The sequence below is a fragment of the Erythranthe guttata genome, chromosome 14 (genome assembly GCF_056151865.1).
Source record: "Erythranthe guttata isolate IM_541 chromosome 14, IM_541, whole genome shotgun sequence".
NCBI lineage: Eukaryota > Viridiplantae > Streptophyta > Magnoliopsida > Lamiales > Phrymaceae > Erythranthe > Erythranthe guttata.
The window spans coordinates 13,556,263-13,577,852 of record NC_142546.1 but is presented as its reverse complement, the minus strand read 5'-3'; the positions used below and the strand labels follow the sequence as shown (position 1 = coordinate 13,577,852).

General features: G+C 34.9%; 6 protein-coding genes across 7 annotated transcripts; 4 read left to right on the top strand and 2 right to left on the bottom strand.

Annotated features, from left to right (window-relative positions):
* Positions 1-2,062: 2,062 nt before the first annotated feature.
* On the top strand, positions 2,063-5,718 carry LOC105956301 (uncharacterized). Of its 2 annotated transcripts, none has more exons than XM_012980145.2 (9): positions 2,063-2,556; positions 3,146-3,280; positions 3,394-3,555; positions 3,653-3,758; positions 3,828-4,016; positions 4,119-4,260; positions 4,360-4,682; positions 5,125-5,214; positions 5,317-5,718. In XM_012980145.2, the coding sequence occupies exons 2-9, from the start codon at positions 3,266-3,268 to the stop codon at positions 5,391-5,393; spliced, it is 1,104 nt and encodes a 367-aa protein (XP_012835599.2). In that variant the 5' UTR covers positions 2,063-2,556; positions 3,146-3,265; the 3' UTR covers positions 5,394-5,718. The 2 variants fall into 2 exon arrangements, with proteins under 2 accessions (XP_012835599.2, XP_088670421.1); XM_088814295.1 differs by having other exon boundaries at positions 2,226-2,556; positions 4,119-4,254.
* Positions 5,719-6,237: 519 nt separating this feature from the next.
* Positions 6,238-9,842, top strand: CNGC13 (cyclic nucleotide-gated channel 13). The gene is made up of 9 exons (XM_088813769.1): positions 6,238-6,415; positions 6,530-6,570; positions 6,672-7,242; positions 7,333-7,545; positions 7,663-7,955; positions 8,052-8,163; positions 8,269-8,505; positions 8,949-9,343; positions 9,429-9,842. Exons 2-9 carry the CDS (start codon positions 6,542-6,544, stop codon positions 9,718-9,720), a joined length of 2,142 nt encoding a protein of 713 aa, XP_088669895.1. The 5' UTR covers positions 6,238-6,415; positions 6,530-6,541; the 3' UTR covers positions 9,721-9,842.
* A 741-nt stretch (positions 9,843-10,583) lies between these two features.
* On the top strand, positions 10,584-12,628 carry LOC105956338 (Ubiquitin-like superfamily protein). Its single transcript, XM_012980187.2, has 3 exons — positions 10,584-11,381; positions 11,687-12,200; positions 12,292-12,628. The coding sequence occupies exons 1-3, from the start codon at positions 10,678-10,680 to the stop codon at positions 12,436-12,438; spliced, it is 1,365 nt and encodes a 454-aa protein (XP_012835641.2). The 5' UTR covers positions 10,584-10,677; the 3' UTR covers positions 12,439-12,628.
* Positions 12,629-12,865: 237 nt separating this feature from the next.
* LOC105956300 (putative RING-H2 finger protein ATL21A) lies at positions 12,866-13,892 on the bottom strand. The gene is made up of 3 exons (XM_088812716.1): positions 13,247-13,892; positions 12,954-13,171; positions 12,866-12,889 (listed from the first exon to the last, which is right to left on the bottom strand). Exons 1-3 carry the CDS (start codon positions 13,890-13,892, stop codon positions 12,866-12,868), a joined length of 888 nt encoding a protein of 295 aa, XP_088668842.1.
* Positions 13,893-16,515: 2,623 nt separating this feature from the next.
* On the top strand, positions 16,516-17,308 carry LOC148765226 (uncharacterized). Its single transcript, XM_088813906.1, has one exon. The coding sequence runs from the start codon at positions 16,557-16,559 to the stop codon at positions 17,301-17,303; it is 747 nt and encodes a 248-aa protein (XP_088670032.1). The 5' UTR covers positions 16,516-16,556; the 3' UTR covers positions 17,304-17,308.
* Positions 16,650-21,366, bottom strand: LOC105956336 (putative F-box protein At3g61730). Its single transcript, XM_088813905.1, has 8 exons — positions 20,951-21,366; positions 19,862-20,061; positions 19,723-19,767; positions 19,109-19,273; positions 18,952-18,999; positions 18,284-18,454; positions 17,973-18,080; positions 16,650-17,818 (listed from the first exon to the last, which is right to left on the bottom strand). The coding sequence occupies exons 1-8, from the start codon at positions 21,037-21,039 to the stop codon at positions 17,736-17,738; spliced, it is 909 nt and encodes a 302-aa protein (XP_088670031.1). The 5' UTR covers positions 21,040-21,366; the 3' UTR covers positions 16,650-17,735.
* Positions 21,367-21,590: the final 224 nt, after the last annotated feature.

Sequence of the window (21,590 nt, the reverse complement as noted above, 5' to 3'; positions counted from 1 at the left end):
TAGAGGCGTGCTAAATCATACACTAAAAATTACAGGATCCCACACATAAATTAAAATATTTCTCTCCCTACCCATTTTTTCTTCCACTTCTCTCTAACTTGTTTTTTGCTCAAAATTATTCCCTTTTTCTTGACATAAAAACCATATATTTATTTTAAATAATTATTAATTTATTTATAAATCAATTATTAAAAAACATTTATTCAGTGTTTAATAAGTTTTTTTAATTATTGTTTTAATAGCTTAATAACATTAGTTAAATATTTAAATAATTATCAACAAATTATAAAATAATAAAAAAAAAGAAAAAAAAGAAAAAAAAAAAAAAAAAAAAAAAAACCTAACCCCACCATCCCCGCCGCCCAACACCCCACCTCCCCGCCATGGACGCCCACCCAGCTACCGATGTACGTTGCTTCTCACAGGCATCCGCCAATCACCCCAGACCACTCTACACGCTGTCACACACCACTGACGACCAAAATCGAGCGAAAAATGCAGTTTATTTTATTTTATTTTGTTTTAAGAAAAACTATAAAAACAGCGGTAAATTCGTGGAAATTTGTTCCATCCATGAAATTAATAGCTAATTATAGAACATTATTTTAAATGCAACTTTAATTTGCAAAGATTTTCCTCAAATTTCAACTTGTAATTTTTTGTGTGTGGTTTTGTCGTAGAATACGGAAGACGGGTAGGGGCTTCTTTTTCTGCGTTGGCAGATTTTAGAGAGAGAAAGTTTTTTATTTATGTGCGTGATTCGGTAATTTTCGTGTGAGATTTAGCATTTCAGTTTTTTTAATTGAGAACTCTGATTATTAAATAAGAGAGTGTTTGGCTAAGCTTATAAGATGTTAAAAGGAGCTTATAAGATGTTTTAGAGCTTATAAGCTCTTCCAAAGTGTTTGGTAATTTTTTTAGAAAAGATCTTATTTTTTTAAAAAATAAGCTGTTGGAGAGCAAATAAGATCTTTTTAAAAAAGTACCTCTACCCCACCTTTTTATTTAAGATCTTATTATGAGTAAAAATAGGAAATAAGCTAATTATCCAAACACTCTAAAAATTAATCCTAAAAATAAGATGTAACAGCTTATCAGCTCTTAAAACATCTTATCAGACGTAGGAGCTTATCAGCTGTTTAAAATAAGCTTAGCCAAACACCCTCAAAATATGAAATGCTAAATCTCTCACGTCAAAAGATATTAAAATCCCTTAAAGCTCATAATTAAAGACATGACCCAATATAATGGACTTATATGATGTATGTGGGCCTAAAATATTACTATTTAGTTAATTTTGGCTAATCTTGCCAACCAAATGAGTCTTAAACTCTTAATTAAAGACATGAGCCCAATTATAGGCAAATATCAATATACGCCTCCGGCCCATAAGAAAACTAACCAAGCATATAAATAGTGTAATTGTCGTTAGAGGCAAATTTATTGATATTTTAATCATCTTTTACGTTTTCCGATATTTCTCGATCTTTTTTTGGTAACACTACCGGTTTCTCAGTCGAAGAAGTTTCTTGATTGATGAGTTCCCGGGAATTTGAAGATCATAATTCAGATGATTCGCGTTGATTTATTATCGACCGCATCCCTATGAATTTGCTTTGATAGGTGAATTTCTCAAATGAGCAATGTTTAGAAACCTAACTGCAATTATAAAGTGCTTATTTCAAGCCCAACAATATTAGGACATAATTACTTGACATTTGTTGTTGAGTTTTTCTAACTTAAGATGTATGATTGAAGACAGTGGTCCAGGTTGCATTCAATCCATAGGATCTGGTAATAATAAATTTTAAAAAAAAAAAATCAGTTTTTTGATGGGCAAATGGAGATCTAGGAAGTGGGACCCATCAATTGAACACAAAAGTAGAGTTAATATATGATGGTTGAGTACATGGAAAAGGCCAAGAATACTATGGGCACCTAAAAAAAACAAACTATTGTGACAATTTGTGGTTTTGCAATTTGGTCCTTTTCTTAGACCCCCCTCATATTATTGAAACCCACCATTCTTTTTTGATAATTGAAACCCACCATTCCACCCTCCACAACACACACTATGGAGTATTTGTTACTTTAATTCATCAATAAAAATCAAGTTACTGGGACTCGACTCGTTCCGAATAAAATTTGTTCGGGCTAACTCGATTGCTCGTCAAATCAAGTTCAAACAAATCGACTATATTTGGTGTTACTTATATTTACCGTATAAACCTGGTAATTCTAACAAACCGCCACTTAAAAAAAATATTAAAAAGAAAAAAAGAATTCCTACCCACAAATTCGAATGCTACCATTCTTTTTTTTTTTTTTTCATTCATAAGAAATTGACATAAATATTCCTCCTTTCTACAATGCAACCTTGGTTAGTTGGTTCGATGAAGAGTTCTTGAATTTATACTTGTCATTTTTCATATTCAAGACACCTTTTTTGAGCTTAAATTCTGCAATTTTGGTTACCTGGGATTGATTAATTTGTCGATATATCCATAAAAGATGGGAAATTTCTAAGCATTTGAAGCTGGAATGCTGTTTGCAAGGGTATATACTGCTTTTTTTTTTCTTTATGTTCTTGAATGTGTGGGTGTTTTTCGGTTTCGGTTTCGGTATGTGTGGGTTTATTTTGGATATTTTGCTTACTACTGACTGTAATTAGTCGATGTTTTTATGGTTTTTTTAATTCGATTGTGAAATTATTTCTGTATTATTTTTACCCATTTTTAGTTTTTGGAGTTCTTTTTAGTGTCTTGTTGTTTTGAAATTGATGAAATGAAGTCTGGTGGATTAAAAAGCACGAATCTTGATTTGGAATCTGCTAACTGAAGCTACCAAATGTATATTCTTTTTTAGGATGATAGAATGTTAAAATTATAGGAATATTCTTTTTAGTCTTGGTTAGCTGATTTGTGTTCGTAATTTAGCTGTGGTAATGGTAGGAAAATTACGGGAAAAGAGGAATCTTTCTGCAAAAAGAATTACGGAGAAACGTTTTTTTTTTCTTCTGGAATCGATTGATGTTGCTTGTGGAATTTGGCTCCTTTCGATTATTCATAGTGTGATATAGTAAATGCGTCGTCACTTATCTTTTTCCGATTAATACGAAGGCTAAGTAATGAGTTTTCTTTCTCAGGTGGAGGGAGTGATTTAGTTTGTTGTTGTGGTGCATTCACTTAAAAGTCGAGACTTTTTGTTGAGCTGTACGATAGTAGAGCTTCATGGAGAAGCACAATCAATGCTCTTTTAGCTAAAAATGAGGAGTGTGCAGGTTTATTTCTTATTTCTTATTTTTATTTGTTTTTCGAAGAATGACCTATGTTTTATACTTTCGTATTTGATTCGTGTAGTTTATCTTTGAGTTGTTTTTTTTTTTTTGTATAGGATCAGTCAGACGCACAAGAAATAAAGCCGACTAATCTCGTTACACATGATTCCCAAAATGTACTACCGAATAATGCGAACGAAACTCCTGTACCAGACTCTGGATCGATTTCAGCTTCGAGCAACGACAATAAAAAAGTCTCCCGCGAAGATATTCAACTTGTAGTGATTCTATTTCTCTCGGTTTTCATTTTTCTTGATTTTCTTTTTTTGGATTTCTTACGACTAAATTGAATTTTTCGGTTGTAATATTCTATAGGTGCAGAATTTGATCGAACGTTGTTTACAGCTATACATGAATCGAGACGAGGTGGTAAAAACCTTACTCAATCGTGCTAGTATAGATCCCGGATTCACATCCTTAGGTAGGTAACTTCAAGAAGTTATTTGTAATTATTTGTATTTGCTATTTATTTTAATGGTAAAAAATGCAGTGTGGCAGAAGTTAGAAGAAGAAAATGCCGACTTTTTCCGAGCCTACTACATAAGGCTTAAATTAAAGAAACAAATAATCTTGTTCAACCACCTTCTCGAGCATCAATATCATGTAATGAAGTTTCAACCGCCTCCAAAAGTAGTTCCTATGGCGCCGATAATCCAGAATGGATTTCATCCAATGCCTGGTAAAATTCCCCGTTTTTTTTCTTTTATTAATAAATATAAGTTGCAATTATATTGATCATATATTACCGTCATTATTCAATGCTGACTATTTTGCAGTGCAGTCAACAATTTACCTATGGGGTACCCCGTTACGCAGCAGTTTCCGATTCCCGCTACGTTACAACATCATATGAACATCGATCCTATGTACCATGTTGCCAACGGTGTTCCTGCTCCTGCCAATTTTTTTCCGATGAGGAACGAGTGAGAATATTTTAATATAATTTTGCGTAATGTTTTAATTCTATAAAATAAGCAACCTCAAACACGAGTACTGAATTGTCTTTTTTTTCTTCGATGCAGTATGGCGATGGACACCTGTAGAGCTGACGTGGCACCTAATAATATTATGCCGCAAAATAATGCGATTTCGTCTATGCCTGCCAGCCCTGCATCAATGGCATCGAGTGGCCACTTTGCTTTTAGTGCATCGGAAATGTCGGGCATGGCAGTCGATTCTTCGGCTCTCGACACGGCTTTTACATCTGACGTGGCAAGTTCGGTTGGACTGGATCTTCATGCGGATAACGGAGCAGGAAATTCCGGAGATTCTCCGAGATCATTGGCTGAGATTCCGTGGAATTTTAGCTTTTCGGACTTAACCGCAGATTTATCGAACTTGGGAGGTAACTTTAGCAATAACTTTTTTTAGTATAATTTCTTGCAATATTTGTTGCTTTTTATTAATTTTTTTAAGTAACTATTTTGGGAAAATGTACATATTAGGGAATGTGAATACTTTTGGTTACATTATTGCATTCCACACCCCTGTATTTTCTCTAATTGTTAAAAAACTCCCCATGTTTTATTAGCAGAAAAACCCCATATGATTCAATTTCTTTTAGCAAACTACCCCCTAAAGATGCATTATAAGGCGGTTTTTGCGAACATTTATAAAACGGGGAGTATTTTTAGCAATTCCATATAATATAGAGGGTACTAAATGCAATAAACTCGATGTTTTACTATAGCTAGTGGGTATCATATAATTATTTTATATTGCTTGAATGTGTATGTTAACAGATAATTGAATAATATTTTTCGATATTTGATCAACGGTGAATACAGATTTAGGAGCTCTGCAAAGTTATCCTGGTTCCCCGTTATTACTTTCCGATACGGACATTCTACTCGATTCTCCCGAGCATGATGGTTTAGGTACGAGAAGAGCTACTAACACTTTCCTTTCTATTTATTTATTTCATTCGACTACTTTCTGAATTTGATCTAAAAACTTGTGGCTCGGCGTTTTGTTTTCAGTAGAGGAGTTCTTGGTTGATTCTGACTCTGTTCCGGGGCAATGCCCACCGTTGGATGAAGAGAAGCCGTTAGCATGATGAGAGAGAAAGCCGTGAAATCTCCATGCAAAATTTGTCGAATTTTCGTCTAGAATATTGAGGTTCTTGATGTATAATAATAATAATATAAATGATAATCATCGTCAGAATAAGAGAAGTTGATATTTATTTAAAAGGTCAAATGGGGAATAGTTAACAAGAGTTAGAAATTAGAGCTTTCAGGCAATAAATATATACATATAGCTCTATCTGCTGTTGTAGAAGCAGGTATTACTTCCCCCTTTTTTTAATTTATGTATTTACTGATTTTGAACATGTTTAATATGTATTTCAAATCAATTATATTTCATCATCTTGTCTTGTATTTTCTTGACCCAATTATTATTATTATATTGTTCTTTTTTTACTTTAATTTTTTTTTTTTTATTTCTAATCCCATTATATTATTTATTGTGAACAAAAATATTGGAAAATGATTAATTTGGACTCCAATTGGTATTATAAAAGATGTCAAAAAAATATTTACTATTATTTTTAATAAAGCCTTGACATTTTCTCTGGTGTACTACAAATTAAACCAGCATGTTTAAATAAATATATTTATTTTAATTACATTTTATTTTATTCAGAACTTTGACAATGATATTCAAAAAAGACATGTTTCCTTCCATTGTTCTGATTGAACTTTTGTCAACTTTTCACATATTATTTTAATTAATTAATTAATATTAGGTGTTGTTTGTTTGTTGAATAGGAATAGCCAAAATAACATTATATATACCATTTTATTACAGTCCAATTGTAATAAATCAAAATAATAACTTAATGTTTTCCCATAATCACTGGACCTAATAAAAAGCTGTTGAACTAACATATTCTCCCTATGGAAATTACTGAGTACTTCCTTACTACAGCAATCTGCAAGAAGTTTCTTAACTAGAAAAAAAAGCTGCCTTTTGTTGACACTTAAAAAAACTTTTCAGTTATATTACTAATTAGTTTATTTCTGATAATTATCCAAATATTGGAAAAGGGCTGTCTTAAAATTATAGTTTGTCTATGTAAGTTTCCGGTTTTCGGTTTTCGACTCTTCTCTTTTTTCGATTCTTGAAATTAAGATATCAATTATTAGTTTCTTGCTAATAAATTTTCTCTGTTTGTTGTTTGAGGCACAGGTGAAATTAAATATGAATCTAAATGGAGATAAATATGTAAGGTTAGTCCAATGTAACATGCACCAATATTCTAATTTTGTCTGTAATATGTTCAGTTGTGTCTTAATCTTATGCTTACTATATATCGTGTGATCATGCTCAGGTTCGAAAAAAGCTATTCCGACGACAAGTCTTTTAGCTCTGATTGGCGCCCCAAAATACAAGGGCTATTTTCGTTAATAAAACCAAGTTTGAGCTCGACTATTGACCGAATAAGAACAGGGCTCGAAAAAGGTTCCACAAGTGTAAAAAACTTGAGAAAATGGTCCTTAAACCACCACTCACAAACCAGCACTAGGCAGAAATCGAGCCCCAAAAAGAAAATTCTTGATCCTCAAGGGACTTTTCTGCAAAGATGGGATAAAATCGTCGTACTTTCTTGCGTGATTGCGGTATCTTTGGACCCACTATTCTTCTACATTCCGGTGGTTGATCCCGTAAACCGATGTCTGTCTTTGGACAAGAAGTTGGAGATCATTGCTTGTGTTCTTCGATCATTTATGGATTTATTCTACATATTCCATATTTTCTTGCAATTTCGTACCGGATTTATTGCGCCTTGTTCTCGTATATTTGGAAGGGGCGAGTTGGTCGAGGATGCTAAAGCTATAGCCAAACGATATTTGTCGTCTTACTTTATTGTGGATGTTTTATCAGTTCTTCCTTTACCACAGGTATATTAGTTAATTAGTTGTTTTATTGAGAGTAACTATATTTTTCACATGTGAAATGTTTTATTTAATTTTTGTTTTTTTGTTTTCTAGGTAGTGATTTTAATAGTGATCCCTAGTGTAAACGCTCCGATTTCGATGGTGACGAAAGACTTACTGAAAACCGTTATTTTCGTACAATATATTCCGAGACTGTTTCGGCTCTACCCTTTATATAAAGAGGTGACTAGAACTTCGGGTCTATTTACGGAAACGCCCTGGGCCGGAGCTGCTTTCAATCTCTTCCTCTACATGCTTGCTAGTCATGTAAGTTTTTTTTTTTTTTCTTGCACATACAAAAATTGGTACTAGGTTCATTTTTCTTGTTAAGACAATTTTTAATGTTTCAAATCTTTTTTTTTTTTTTTTTTTTTTTACGGTTAGGTTCTCGGAGCATTCTGGTATTTGTTTGCGATAGAACGAAAGGACAGGTGTTGGCGTAACGCGTGCCGTGATAATAAATGTAATTTGGATGATTTGTATTGTGGAGGAGAAGTTAAAGGAGACACTTCATTTCTAAATACTTCTTGCCCACTTCTCGAACCGAACGAGATAAAGAGCGAATTGGATTTCGACTTTGGCATCGTTCTAGATGCTCTTCAGTCTCGTGTTGCCGAGCAAAAGGACTTCTCTAGAAAGTTCTTCTACTGCTTTTGGTGGGGGCTAAGGAATTTGAGGTCTTAAAATATTTTCCACATTTTTTTTTTCATTGATTAAAACTATATATTATATATATAATCACATAATGTACATTTTGCTTAATAATATTGCAGTTCACTAGGGCAAAACCTGAAAACAAGCACTTTTGTGGGGGAGATTCTTTTCGCTATTGCAATCTCCGTAATCGGACTGATCCTCTTCTCGCTTCTCATCGGCAACATGCAGGTAAATGTGAATCTAAAAAAATATATTTTTTAATGTAATAAAATTAAATGTGCATGTAAGTAAAATGTATTAATTATATGTATATATGTTCTTTGTTGTTTGCAGAAATATTTACAGTCCATGACAGTTAGGGTAGAAGAGATGAGAGTGAAGCGTACAGATGCAGAGCAATGGATGGCCCACCGAATGCTTCCGGAAGAACTGAGGGGTCGTATAAGAAGATACGAGCAATACAAATGGCAAGAAACTCGAGGCGTTGAGGAAGATTCTTTGATCCGGAACCTTCCGAAAGACTTACGAAGGGACATCAAACGCCATCTCTGCTGGACTCTGCTCACTAGAGTAAGTTATAAGTTAACACTAGGGGTTGGAATCGGAACATAACTTCCGATTTCCGCCAATTCCGACCCGAAATTTTCTGATTTGGGAACTATATTTTTTTCCTTCCGAATTCCAAATTTTCGATTTTTTCAAATATTTTTGGGTACTGGAGTTTGGAGTATATATGAGATTCCGATTTTCGACCCGATTACAATTTATTTCTGAAAATTTACATTTAAAATATCAACATTGTTATGTATTTTATTAGGTGACTAAAATTGGAATTTTTCTAAATCTGCTTCGGGTGATGAAATTTTCGATTTCGGAACGAGTTTTTTTATTCCAGTTTCTAAAATTACGACTTCTAGGCAACACTTACAAAATTTCACACTTACAAAATGTTTTAGCTAAACAAAATTTCACACTTACAAAATGTTTTAGCTAAATCATTAATATATATATAGGTGCCAATGTTTGAGAAAATGGACGAACGACTATTGGATGCAATGTGCACTCGACTAAAGCCCGTTCTTTACACGGAGAGCAGCTTTATCGTACGAGAAGGAGACCCCGTTGACGAAATGCTATTCATAATGAGGGGTAACATATTGACCGTTACGACAAACGGGGGTAGAACGGGGTTTTTCAACTCCGTATATCTAATGTCGGGGGATTTTTGTGGGGAAGAGCTTTTGACTTGGGCATTGGATCCAAATTCTTCTTCGAGCCTTCCAATTTCGACCCGAACGGTGCAAGCAGTTAAAGATGTCGAGGCTTTTTGTTTAATGGCCGACGACTTAAAAACCGTCGCCTCCCAATTTAGACGGCTTCATAGTAAACAGCTTCAACACACTTTTAGGTAAGTTCTTAAAATCAAATTTTCAATAATTTGACATTAAAAAAAAAATCATAATTTTTTTAATTTTTAATTTATATTTATGAAGGTTATATTCTCAACAATGGAGAACATGGGGGGCATGTTTTATACAAGCGGCGTGGCGAAGGCATTGCAGAAGGAAGATGGAAAAATCGTTGCGAGAGGCGGAAGATAGAGTGATGCATGGCGCGTTATTAGGTGTGGATTCATCGAGCATTGGTGCTGCCGTTTATGCGTCGAGATTTGCTACTAATATGCTCGCTAATTTGAGACGTAATAATATTCCGTCGCCAAAATTACCGACTCTATTGCCTCAGAAGCCAGCCGAGCCCGATTTCAGTAAAGAAATTCATTCGTAGAATTCGAATAATTACTGTTTTTTTTTTGTACATAAAGAATTTACAAAGCAATTTTCTTGGATGATATGAGAAGTTGCAGTTTTTGTTATTATTAGTACATATATATGAAGGTTTATATTGAATGTACACTCATATACATATATATATATATATATATATATATATATATATAACTTGAACAGGAAATTTACACAGATATATATTTGATGAGCACTGTGTCTTTGGCTTAGTTTTTGTCTGAGTTTGTTTGCAGGTAAATGATTATTTTCACAATTACAAAGATATAATAAAACATTTCTAAAAGAATATATATATATATATATATATATATATATATATATATATATATATATATATATATATATATATATATATATAATAAATCATAGGATTTTTTGCAAAAATTAGCCATGTGTAATCTCTAATTGCTAAAAAATATCATGTTAAAAGAATCCCTGTGAAAAATAGTCAAAGTCAAACAAACCCTAACAACTTATCATGTAACGCATGCACGGTGCGAGAGCAGAGGTCTATTTTTGACTTGAAAATTCAAAAATACCCTCTAAAATTCTTTTTGGTTCCTTTTTTTTTAATAATATTTATGTTGTAAGGGTAATTGGTCATTTCACACAAGTCAACAATAAATTCAAAATAAGGACAGATGTCATTTAAGAAAAACAACATGGGGGACTTTCTGCTAATTGTTTTAACATAAGGGGTTTTTGAACAATTAGGAGGTATGTGCTATTAGCTCTAAATCATAATATAAGGAGTTAAATAAAGCCCGACCCAACAAAATCTGGCCCAATTTGTAGCCCAAGCCCCAAATAAAGCCTATAAATATTCCGCAAAGAGACGAATTTTCTTCTTTCTTCATTCGATTTCAGGAAATACGGGCAATTGAATAATTGATCAATATTTTTGTGGATAAATTCATCGATCAGGAAAAAGCTTTCGATGGAGACGATTAAATCCGGTACCCATCAAGTGTTTGTGAAATTGCTCGACGGAAAGCACAAGATTTTTAATTTCACAGCCCCCTCAATCTCCGTCGCCGCCCTCAAGCAGCGTATTCAGACGATAACCTCGGTCCCCTCCCACCTCCAGCTCCTCCTATTCAACGATTCTAAGATCATCCATGACGAACAAACCCTAAAATTGGACCAAACCCGCGCTCATCTCGGACTTTCCGAAACCCTAGATCCCAATTTCAGTACCCAATTTCCCGTGGTGGTGCATCTGTTGCTGAGGCTTAGGGGTGGTAAAGGAGGGTTTGGATCTCTGCTGAGAGGGGCGGCCACCAAGGCGGGGCAGAAGAAGACGAACAATTTCGATGCTTGTAGGGATATGAATGGGCGGAGGCTGAGACATGTGAACGCAGAGAAGAAGCTGGAAGAGTGGAGAGCTGAGGCGGAAGAGAGGAACCTGGAGAAGATGGCGGATGCTTACATTAAGAAGAAGACAAAGGAGTTGGTGAAGAGTGGTAAAAGTAACGGTGGTTCTAGTGCTGATAAATATGTGGCTAAGTATAGGGAAGATTCTGCTAAGTGTATGGAGGAGGTCAAAAGATCGGTCATGGAGTCGGTTAAGGGGTTCGAAAGCTCGAAGAGGAAGAGTGGCGCAGAGGGAAATGGATCCGATTCGAAGCGATTGAAGATATGGTATGGAGTTTATAAAATAACAATTGTACTGTTCTTTTATTTTGCGTTTTTTGATATTAAAATTTATGCAAATCTTGATGTTATAGTCCACAAATATGAGGTTGGGTTTGTGAATTGTGATATAATTGCCTAATTTGGGGTTTATACTATGAAATTCGTTGTTTTGCTGAAATTGTTCTATTGATCTAAAACTTCATCTTCAAACTGGATCCGTGATTCATGAGTGTTATCTTTGCTCTAGATATTTGAACCGATGGGATTCTACTTCGTGATGTATTCACCCTTTATTAATGACTATTTTTCAGGTATGGGAAGAGAAAGTTGGATGATAGTGACAGTGAGGATTATAGTGATGATGACGAACAAGAAGGAGAGGATCAGAAATCTGTTATTATAGATACTGTGAGTCGTTCAGATTCAAGCAAAGAAGCAGAGGGAAGTTCAGGTTCGGTTACTGGTGAGAAAGTTGATCCCACATCTCTCGATCAAGGTTCGTCTGGTAGTGGCTCCGAGGGAGAAGAAAATGTTGGTGAAGAGTCTTCTAGACCCGGTAAAAGTCTGGAAGTATGTGGAAATAGTGATGATGGCGCAGACGGAAGAAAAAATAATCCTTCTTTAGAGATTCTTGAAGACAAAATAGACCATAATGAAGTTGATATAAAGTTGGCTCTTGAATCTGACTCTGGCAAAGTGGAAGAAACAATTAATATTGCCACAGTCGAGCCAATTCAAGAAGAAGCAGTGTCTGTGAATGAGAAGGTTCCGGACTTGGATAAGCCGCTGAACTTTGATGAGTATCATTCAGCATCGGAATTAGAGGTATGTAATATGTTGGTGGTGATTTAGTCCTTTTTTATTTTCCGATTTAATTGTTTTAATTTATTTTTAACGCAACCATGACTGGCTATAGGTTCTGGGCATGGAGCGATTGAAAGTGGAACTTCAAGGCCGAGGGTTGAAATGTGGCGGTACCTTACCAGAACGTGCAGCGAGGCTCTTCTTGCTCAAAACCACGCCATTGGAGATGCTTTCAAAGAAGTTATTCGCCAAGAAATGAAAAGTTTAGTGTATGGCTTATCTTAAATGTACCAATTTCATTTCTCAATTTATGTTTTAGTAGAAATGTACTTCCTCTTTCTAGTTAAGATACTGTTGTAAGTTTTTGACATGTTTCTGAAGTTGTAGGCAAAACAAATTGGATCAGTTTGTGTAATTCGTACCAATTTAATCGAATTGTATTTGATTGATTATTGTTTCTATCTATTTTGAATGAAAATAGTGCTCAAAAATTTGTGATCGGTGCATTTACTATGTTCTGTACTAGAAATCAAAATATACGAAAAAAATGGAACATCCTGTTGAAAAACGTTACAAATTGATGTCGGAAAGAACTGTTCTGCAAACTGGACAGGTTCTGTTATTTTTTAACCACATTTCAATGCAGTCGGCATGGAAATAATGTTGACATTTGGTAATGTTTTTTATTAGTTCTTGGGGATCACGGCTATCTAAGCATATGGAGCAGGTATAAGAATGTGGCTCTGAATTTATTCTGTTTTCACTAAGAATTACCAATTCTGTGCAAGAATTGATTTTAGGCTCATTCGGTCCTCCGTCGCCAGCGGGCCGTGGTGGTGTTGCTACGGTGGCTGTAGCAGATTCCGGCAGTTCGTCAATTGTGGTGGAGTCAGAAACTGCCACGTTTCTCCAAGCCGTTAATTTTCTGATGCACAATGCACATACTAGGAGCAATATAACCATTGCTGTAATTTTAGCCCATAATTTTCCAGCTGTTTCAACAGTTCAAATATGAAATATGAGAAAAGAATGATCTCTTTTTTTTAATCAATATGTTTTTTTTTTACCTGAATTATCTGTTTGTTGATCTTCTTCACAGTCAATGCAGGTAGTGGAGTTCCAAGTCAAATAAAGATCACTATTAATCCCAACAGATTCAAACTGACCTAGGGCTTTAACTGGAAGCAGCCAACTGCCGATGACCTGGCAACTATTTCCTAACATGAAATGCGATGTTAAACGAGCCGTAGCAACTGTGGCAAATGCGGGGTTACTAAGACACTCAATTGGTAAAACAAAGTCGTATAATACATTTGATTCTGAAGGGCACTTATAAAATGTGTAGTTCTCGTGAAAAAATGCCTTGAAAGGAGACAATGCGAGGTTGAAATTCTTCATGAGCCGCCCCATAAGGCAATTTCCGGGATCATGGAGTTCGACGTAAGAATCAATATAATTAAGGGCACTTAAGTAAAAATCTCCAGCAAATGGAAGACTTGCTACAAACGTTGGTCCGTTGTCTGTAGTGTCATTGCAAGTTAGATGAATGTAGGTGCAGTTGTTTTGCGGTTGTGTTGTTAGTAGTTTGAAAGGGTAATCTACAGACAAGTCTCCACAGAATGAACTAGGGCAAACAAAATTCTGATTATTATTACAGTGGATAGTGGAAAAGGTTGTGAGAAGAATGAAGAGAATTTTAAGAATATTGTCCATTTTTGAAAAGTTGGAGAAGAGGAAGTAGAAAAAGGAAGAACATTAGTATAAATAGGCCTCCTGTCGGAAGTAACTAAAATTGTAACTCCTCGTGCACATCGACTAGGAACAAGAAAAATATTTAGGAAACGTGTTTGAATTTCCTTGATTTGTCCAAAATTACTAGGGATTCCAAGGACAAAAGGATTTAGTTATTTGTGAATATTCCTTTGAGTGATTAAAACAATGGGGGGTACTTTTGTTATAATGTATCGTCTTCGTCGATACAATTTGTCTACTTTTTTTAACCAGATGCATTGTGTAGGTGGGTAAAATAAGTCTTTTCAAACGAGTTGAAAAAAGATATGTTATTATGAATTTGATATTCATAATTTCAAATATTTCGATCGAAATGCAACCTTATTGGATACGTTAGCAGTTATGCTTGTTAGAAGAACATGGTGCTGACGACTCAAACACGGACAAAAGAATTCTTAAAGTAATTCGAATTCATATATGACAGCAGCAACATAAGGGAAAATTAAATAAATAATTTTTGGTGGGAAGTAAAAATTCTGATATAAATACACAATCACATGAACAAAGGGTCGCTTGGAACAGGCTGCAAGTCTTCAAGCACAACATAGTTCCAAGTACAGGCGATTTCATGACTATAATCAAATGTTAATTCGATAATCAAATGTTAAACACATCAGATCTTTTCCTTATGCATGCATACTCCCTCCTTCGGTCACTTGATATACCTAAAATACCCTTACCGAATATATTTCAAAATAGCACGTTGTTTGCTTGCCTTTGACGATCTCATGTTATACCAAAAATGGGTCTAGGGTTACAACCGACTTTACTTCTTTTATATATAAGATATATCTTTCTCACTCTCTCTCCGTGTTTTTTCTTCATTCATCTTGAGGTAAATTATTCTTCCGAGTGACCATTATCTTTCTGCCGTGGATATTATTTTTGTATTTGATGGTGTCTGTGGTAGTAGTTAAATCTCTTCGATTCAGCTATTCAATCCGAAATTTATGATTATAAACAGATATTCAAAGAAATATTTAAATTTCTTTCAAGGATGTTTCATAATACGGTTGGATCTATGCCGGCTAGGTTTTATGATAATTGTTTATTGTTGGGTGCTAAATACCTAACACGCAAGTGCACGTATCGCAAACAAGTAGTAAAAGTGGACTCGTGAGAGTCGGATGTCGATCCCACAGGGAATACTCAAATTATCTAATCCTAAGTACCAAATTCTAACAATTATGATTTTTATCCAGCCTACGCAATGTTGTCAAATTTAATCAACTAAATAAATTAAACTAATTAGGAAAGCAAATAAACAAGAGAGAATATCAATATAAAAACGGACCTAGGATTTTATCTTCCCACTATGCAAGAATTGCTCACCCAAAACCCCTCAATTATGAAATATATGATTCATGATTATTAACCCGAGACACTAATTTACTCATAACCCGCTGTCGCGTGTATTATGAGTCTATTATTCATAAACGATTCACTATATGTCTATGCAAACCAATTATAAATAAAGCATTAACTAACAAGTCTCGTAAATGGCTACCTAAGGTGATATCTGTATGTCTACGACACCACATGCAATTAACACACTCATCCAGTGAAAACTACTCGAAGGTTCTTATACTTACCGTCTAATTATCAAAATAGCTCTGTCGAGTCAATCTCAATAATCACAGATAAAGCACATAAATTGATCAAGTTCATGCACTAACAATCATAACAAGTAGAAGAAATAATCATAAAATCATAATCGCATAATCTCAAGAAAACGGGTTCACCATCCCCACATAGGGTTCCAACAAAATCCTAGATTAAAAACTTAGCTACTCGTAATTCTTATGATAAGCAAAATAGAATAAATAAAATAAGTAAGAAAAACTATGCTTGAGTCTTCGTTGATCTTCGTTCTCCGCGTTTTGTGGTGTTAAATTTCGTGCTTATGGTGTAGAGACATGATGCTTTTATAGGCTTTTCTTGATAAGGAAGTAGTAGAAACCTAATAGGAATCAATTTTCGTCACTTTCCCCCATCAGGACTTGTTCTTCGATTTTCGCCATGTTGGAGTCCGAATTTTGGAATATTTTGTAAATAAGAATTGTAGCCCTTGAAATTAGCTTTCCAATGCCGCCAAAATCACCTAATTCGGAGCTCGTATGAGAGAGATATGCTCGAAATCGTGGACACTGTCAAAGCTGTGGCGAGATTCCTTCTTCCAATTTGATTTGTTTCCTTATTTGCAACTTTTTCCTTTCTTTTTGATATTTTTTCCTTCATTGACACCTAATTCTCGTTTTTCACCTATAAAACACAAAATCAATCAATTAAAGCACAAATATAATTAAATCTAAACAAAAGATCCACGTAAAGTAAACGTATTGAGTGTAAAATCTACACTCAACATTTATTTTTCATCTGTTTATACGTTTTTCGATCTTCTTGGGATTAGTTTTTGGTTCTGCATTCACTGATTTTTTTTAGTCGAATAAGAAACTCTTGCATATCTGTATTCTTTAACTCGTTTGCAGATGTATTAATTATATTTTTCATTATTTCTTCCAATGATTTTTTTTTTCCAAATATTGACGTCTTTGTAGGTATTTCTTCAAAAAAAAAAGGAAAAAGATGAAGTATGAATACAACTATCGTTTCACTGTGTTGAGGGAAATAAAAACATCGCATATCTACCAAATAAGACCTGGAAAGAAAAACTATCTGTTTGAGATCAGAACAAGCTTCATTGTGAAGAAAACTGATGGAGTATATCAAATTATCGACTCGGAGATGTACGGTACAGAATTGCATGGAGTTGAAGAATCCGATGTGAGTAAAATCTTCGAGAACAAGTTGATTTACCGACTGGAGGAATATTATATGTCTAAGGAGGAAATAGATAAGTTTAAGCACATGTCACTTGTTTTTGCCAAACAAGTGGAGGCTGATCCTAAATACAACTTATCGGATACAATCTCTCTAGTTGGTAACATTGAGGTTTGCACGATCCAAAAAGACAATCAAACGCTCGAGGAATTCATGGGAAGGGCAATCAGGACAGAAAGAATGCTGCCTTTGTACTTAAAACCATATACAAATTTCACGAGGGGGAAACCGTACGTGCGAGAACCATTATTGTTTTTGCTAGGGCTACCTCGGACTAGATTTGATGATTTTGATGAGGGGTCGGCTCCTGTGAATCCTTGCGAGATCTGTTTGCAGGTCCACACGATCGGGGATGTGATAACTGTGATGCCTTGTTGCAGTCATGCGTTTCATGCACAATGTGTCGTTCGAAAGTTGTTGAAGACCAACCAATGCCCTTCCTGCAGTTCTCAAGCGTATGATCCGAAAGTTGTTTTTACTCGAATCTGGTAATCTCGGATCCTGATCAGAAGAGATAAACTCTGTCACCTTAATATGATCTTTGTTCTTAAGTCATATTTTCGGTATTTGTCCACAACTTTTTCGAGCACTAATCTGCCTTTTGTTGTTTAATTTCATCTTGTTTTGTGAAGTTGATAGACTTTTTAGAAAGTTGACGAAACATTTAATCTTTGGTTGTTTCCTTTTTATTCTTTTTGGAACGATATTATTGTCTTGGAACAGATCTTATTTGTGTGAAATCACTTTGTACATGTGCTGACGATACAGCTAGGTCGTCGGGCCTTCTGTGAACTAAAATACTAAATGGAAACTGATTTTTTACTTTATTTTTTTAAGCTATTACTTCAACAATTACATGGAAGAAAATTCTGATACTACACTTGGAGAGGGGATTAATATATATTAGTGAGTATTTGAACAGAACTACAGAAGCTGGTGGGATATACGAATCGAAACAACTTGGCCATCTTTTCCAGCCTTCATAGCCTCGTATGTAATCTTAAGACCTGTTCCCAGATTATTTATAACAAATTTAATTTCATGTTATGTGAACTAAATGAAAGGCATCTGCCTGAAACTCATGCAAACACCATTGTTTGATTTTAGCCACTTATGTGACGGGAGAGACTGGAAAAGTTCGGACATGAATTGAATTATTACCTTCATTGTCTTGCAAATTGGTGTTCACTGCAACTGCATGGAGGGTAGTCAATGTTTTAGGTTGCCAGTCGTTTCGCTTTCCGACCCATGACTTCAGGTCAAGGATGTCTGAGATGCAATTGAAATAAACTCAGGTTTAAGACCAGGATATTAAGCTACTAATTACTTGATTAACATATATCTTCAAATAAAGTTTCATGTTAGATGATTTCATTTATGATCAGAATTAAGGATCAGCTTCTTGACTATATATTTACACACACACACACACATACACAAAGATCATTTGTTCTTCAAGTTAATGATTATACCAGAGGCTGAATGATCATTGAGATGCTTAATGTCAAAAATCCCTCCAGAAGCCACATCAGCACTCTTGTTGATGTCACGGGTTCCTAAGGTATCATAATCCCAGCTTCCGTTCAGATATCCGTCACTCAGGAAGAGTTCGATATGCCTCGCATCCAAGGTTTGCATTGTTCCTGCAAGTAAAATATTTCGATTAAAAAGTTCCTTCATGTTTAAGATAATGGCATTGGATTTGGAAGCATGTATATAGAAACATACTAAGGACATATATACTTGTTATAAAGATGGAAAGTTGAGCATGACTTGCTATGTTTCAGATACTGTATCATGTATATGGTGGCTTATACTATGCTACACCGGGTGAAATACACCGGGTAGATCTTTACCATTCATATACACACAAACACACACACACCCACATTGGTGTGTGTAGATCAACGGTAAAAAATCACCCGGTGTAACCTTCACCGGGTGTAGCATAGAAATAACCGTATATGGTCGATATTTATGGATACAATGTATTAACTCAAACACAGATAAAAAAACATAAAAATTAAGTAATTCGAATTCACATGTATACGAGGCAGTGACAGCAATAGAAGGGAAAATTAAATAAATATGTTTTGGTGGGAAATAAATTCTGAGATAAATGCACACATGTTCCACTCACCATCACATGAACAAAGGTCGCAAACAGCACATCGAACAAGCTGCAAGTCTTCAATCACGACCACAGTTCAAAATTCGAATTACAGACGATTAGACTATACATAATTAATCAACATATCCCAAACGTTGCATCTTGTGATTCGATAATAATGACATACCAGCTATCCAGATTCCAGGTTTAATATTATTTAATGCACAGCAGCAATTTTGCTGCAACATTTTCTCCACCGTCTCTTGTTTCGGGATTCTCAGAGGTGCCATCAGACTGTCTGACAGGAGTCCAGCATTTGAATCGAATTGGAATGCTCCAATCCTCGCCCAATCTATTCATTCGATCGAACAAAGAACATGGTTTAAACATCCATATTCTACTCGAGATGTAATGTATTAAGACTTAACAGACCAGCATAATGCATGAAGTAAGAAGAAACACTCACTTAGGTGTGATGCACTGTTATACCCATGATTTCTAATACACCTGAATCATCTACTGACTCTTACCATAGCAAATAATGCCAATGAATGCCAGAGTCATGCACTATAAGACATACCTAATTGTGCATTTGTTTCAGTGCATCACTAAAATCTATTTATCCGTGAATCGAGTCATAATGAAGGACTGAGCTATTAACTGCCTAACTATTCGATTTTCACTACTTTAAATTTCAACACCCTTCAGTATCACATACCACGTGACTTGATTAATTTCACTCTGCAACAAATGACAGGTTTTGTAAAGATGTGAAATCTACTACAAGAAAAACAAGTTTACCAATATGCCTCTCTTGCTGACGAAACATGTACGAGTGACTTCCATCTGCAAAAAAATAATGATTTAATTATCCCCACAATTTTAATAGCAATAGCCAATCTTCATATTATGATGGAGTTTCAAAGAAGATGAACTTTACCAAAAGCTGCGGTATAAAGTTTGATCCATTTGAATGAGACTTTTCCAGGGTCGGGAATATCAAGATCACGCAAACATGCATATTTCCACACGCAGTCCTCCATCATAATACGGCTAAACCATTTGCATGTCAATGCGAGCATCACCAGAGATCTTCCATCCAGAAACTTGGCAATCTGTATCCACGTATCCTCTTCATACCTGTTCACATTTAGAATCAAAATAAACTGATGGAGCAAGGTAATCATATAAACAGGCTTGTAAACTAAAAATCCAAGAGAACAGAGAAGAGAGAACGCTGTATGTCTGTCTATGCAATCATCAAAATAATGTCTATTTCAAGCAAATTTTCAAATTAGGATATATTTTTTTATTTCCTGGCACGATCTCCCGTGCTCCATTAAAAAACGAGATGTAGCACTGTTAAAAACACAGTTGAGCCCGAGGAACAAATTTAACCAAAAAAACCATTATGTAGCATCAACTTTTACTGTGAGACAAACACCAATAATTTGGAAGAACAGAACCAATCCAGGTTCTGACAATGCAATAGTGATCTAACACAACCTCTTGAAATTTAAACTTTAAACGAAGAAAACTAATTCAAATCTTAAGTCTGAAGCCAAACCAGCATTAAAGTACAGTAAAAAATTCTGAACAGATTCACTCACTGTAGATAACATATTAGGCTAACAATATCCACTATCACACTCGAAATCATCTCACAGTCATATTGAATGATAAGATACAGCTCTCAGCAGAACAATGAGTAGCAAATCACATCTAATCATGCCAAATTTAACTCAAAATTCAGTTCAATAATCCTCCATTTCCACAAATTTGGCAGAGAAATAAATATCCCGAACTGAAGTTCAAATTTCCAAAAATTGCCCACGTACATATCATAACATATCCAAGCTTGAACACAAAATAGAGAAACCAATTTTAATTTGAGCGATAAACACATCAGATCTTATCCTTTCAGGGGGAAAAAAATAAAAATCAAATCAATTCAATTTTAGAGATCTCGTAAGATTGTTTTGCAAACTTCGCCAAATTGTAAATCAGCATCAAAGTAATGCATGTATACCAGCTGAAAATTGAGTGGGAAGTAAGAAATGAGGATCGTGGAGAGACACAACAGCACATCGATCTGGCTTTCCTCAATCGCTTCCCCATTTTTGCTGCTTGAAATTTCCTCTTCCTCCTCCTCCTCTTTGTTTCTCTCTCTCGCTGAACTCCTTATTCAGATTTAGTGCGTGAAGTGTGTGAAGAGTTGGGATTTTGAATTGCAAAGAGCTGTGAGGGAAGGTTTGATTTGAACTCGATATGTATTTATACGCGCGAAGCAAATGGGTCTTACTTCCTCGGGGCGTTTATCCAGTACATCGCGGAAACGGTATTACCCTGTACGGGTGATTGATTTCGTCTGATTAGTTGGACGCATTTTCTGTATGTAGAAAAAACCCGATTTTTCCGCTCCAAATAATTTTATTTTCTGCTTGATTATTTATTTATTTAATTAAATTCACGATTAGCTCTAGGAAAATGAAAAAAAAACTGTATGAAAATTTTGGAATCATTTCATAAACAATTTGGAATTTGATGATATAAATGATTTTTCAAGTGGATAAAATTATTAAATAATAGAAGGATGTGTGTATAAAAAAATCAAGAGTTGGCCCAATCAAATGTCCTTAAAATATGCCCAGACTAGTTGATTTATATAT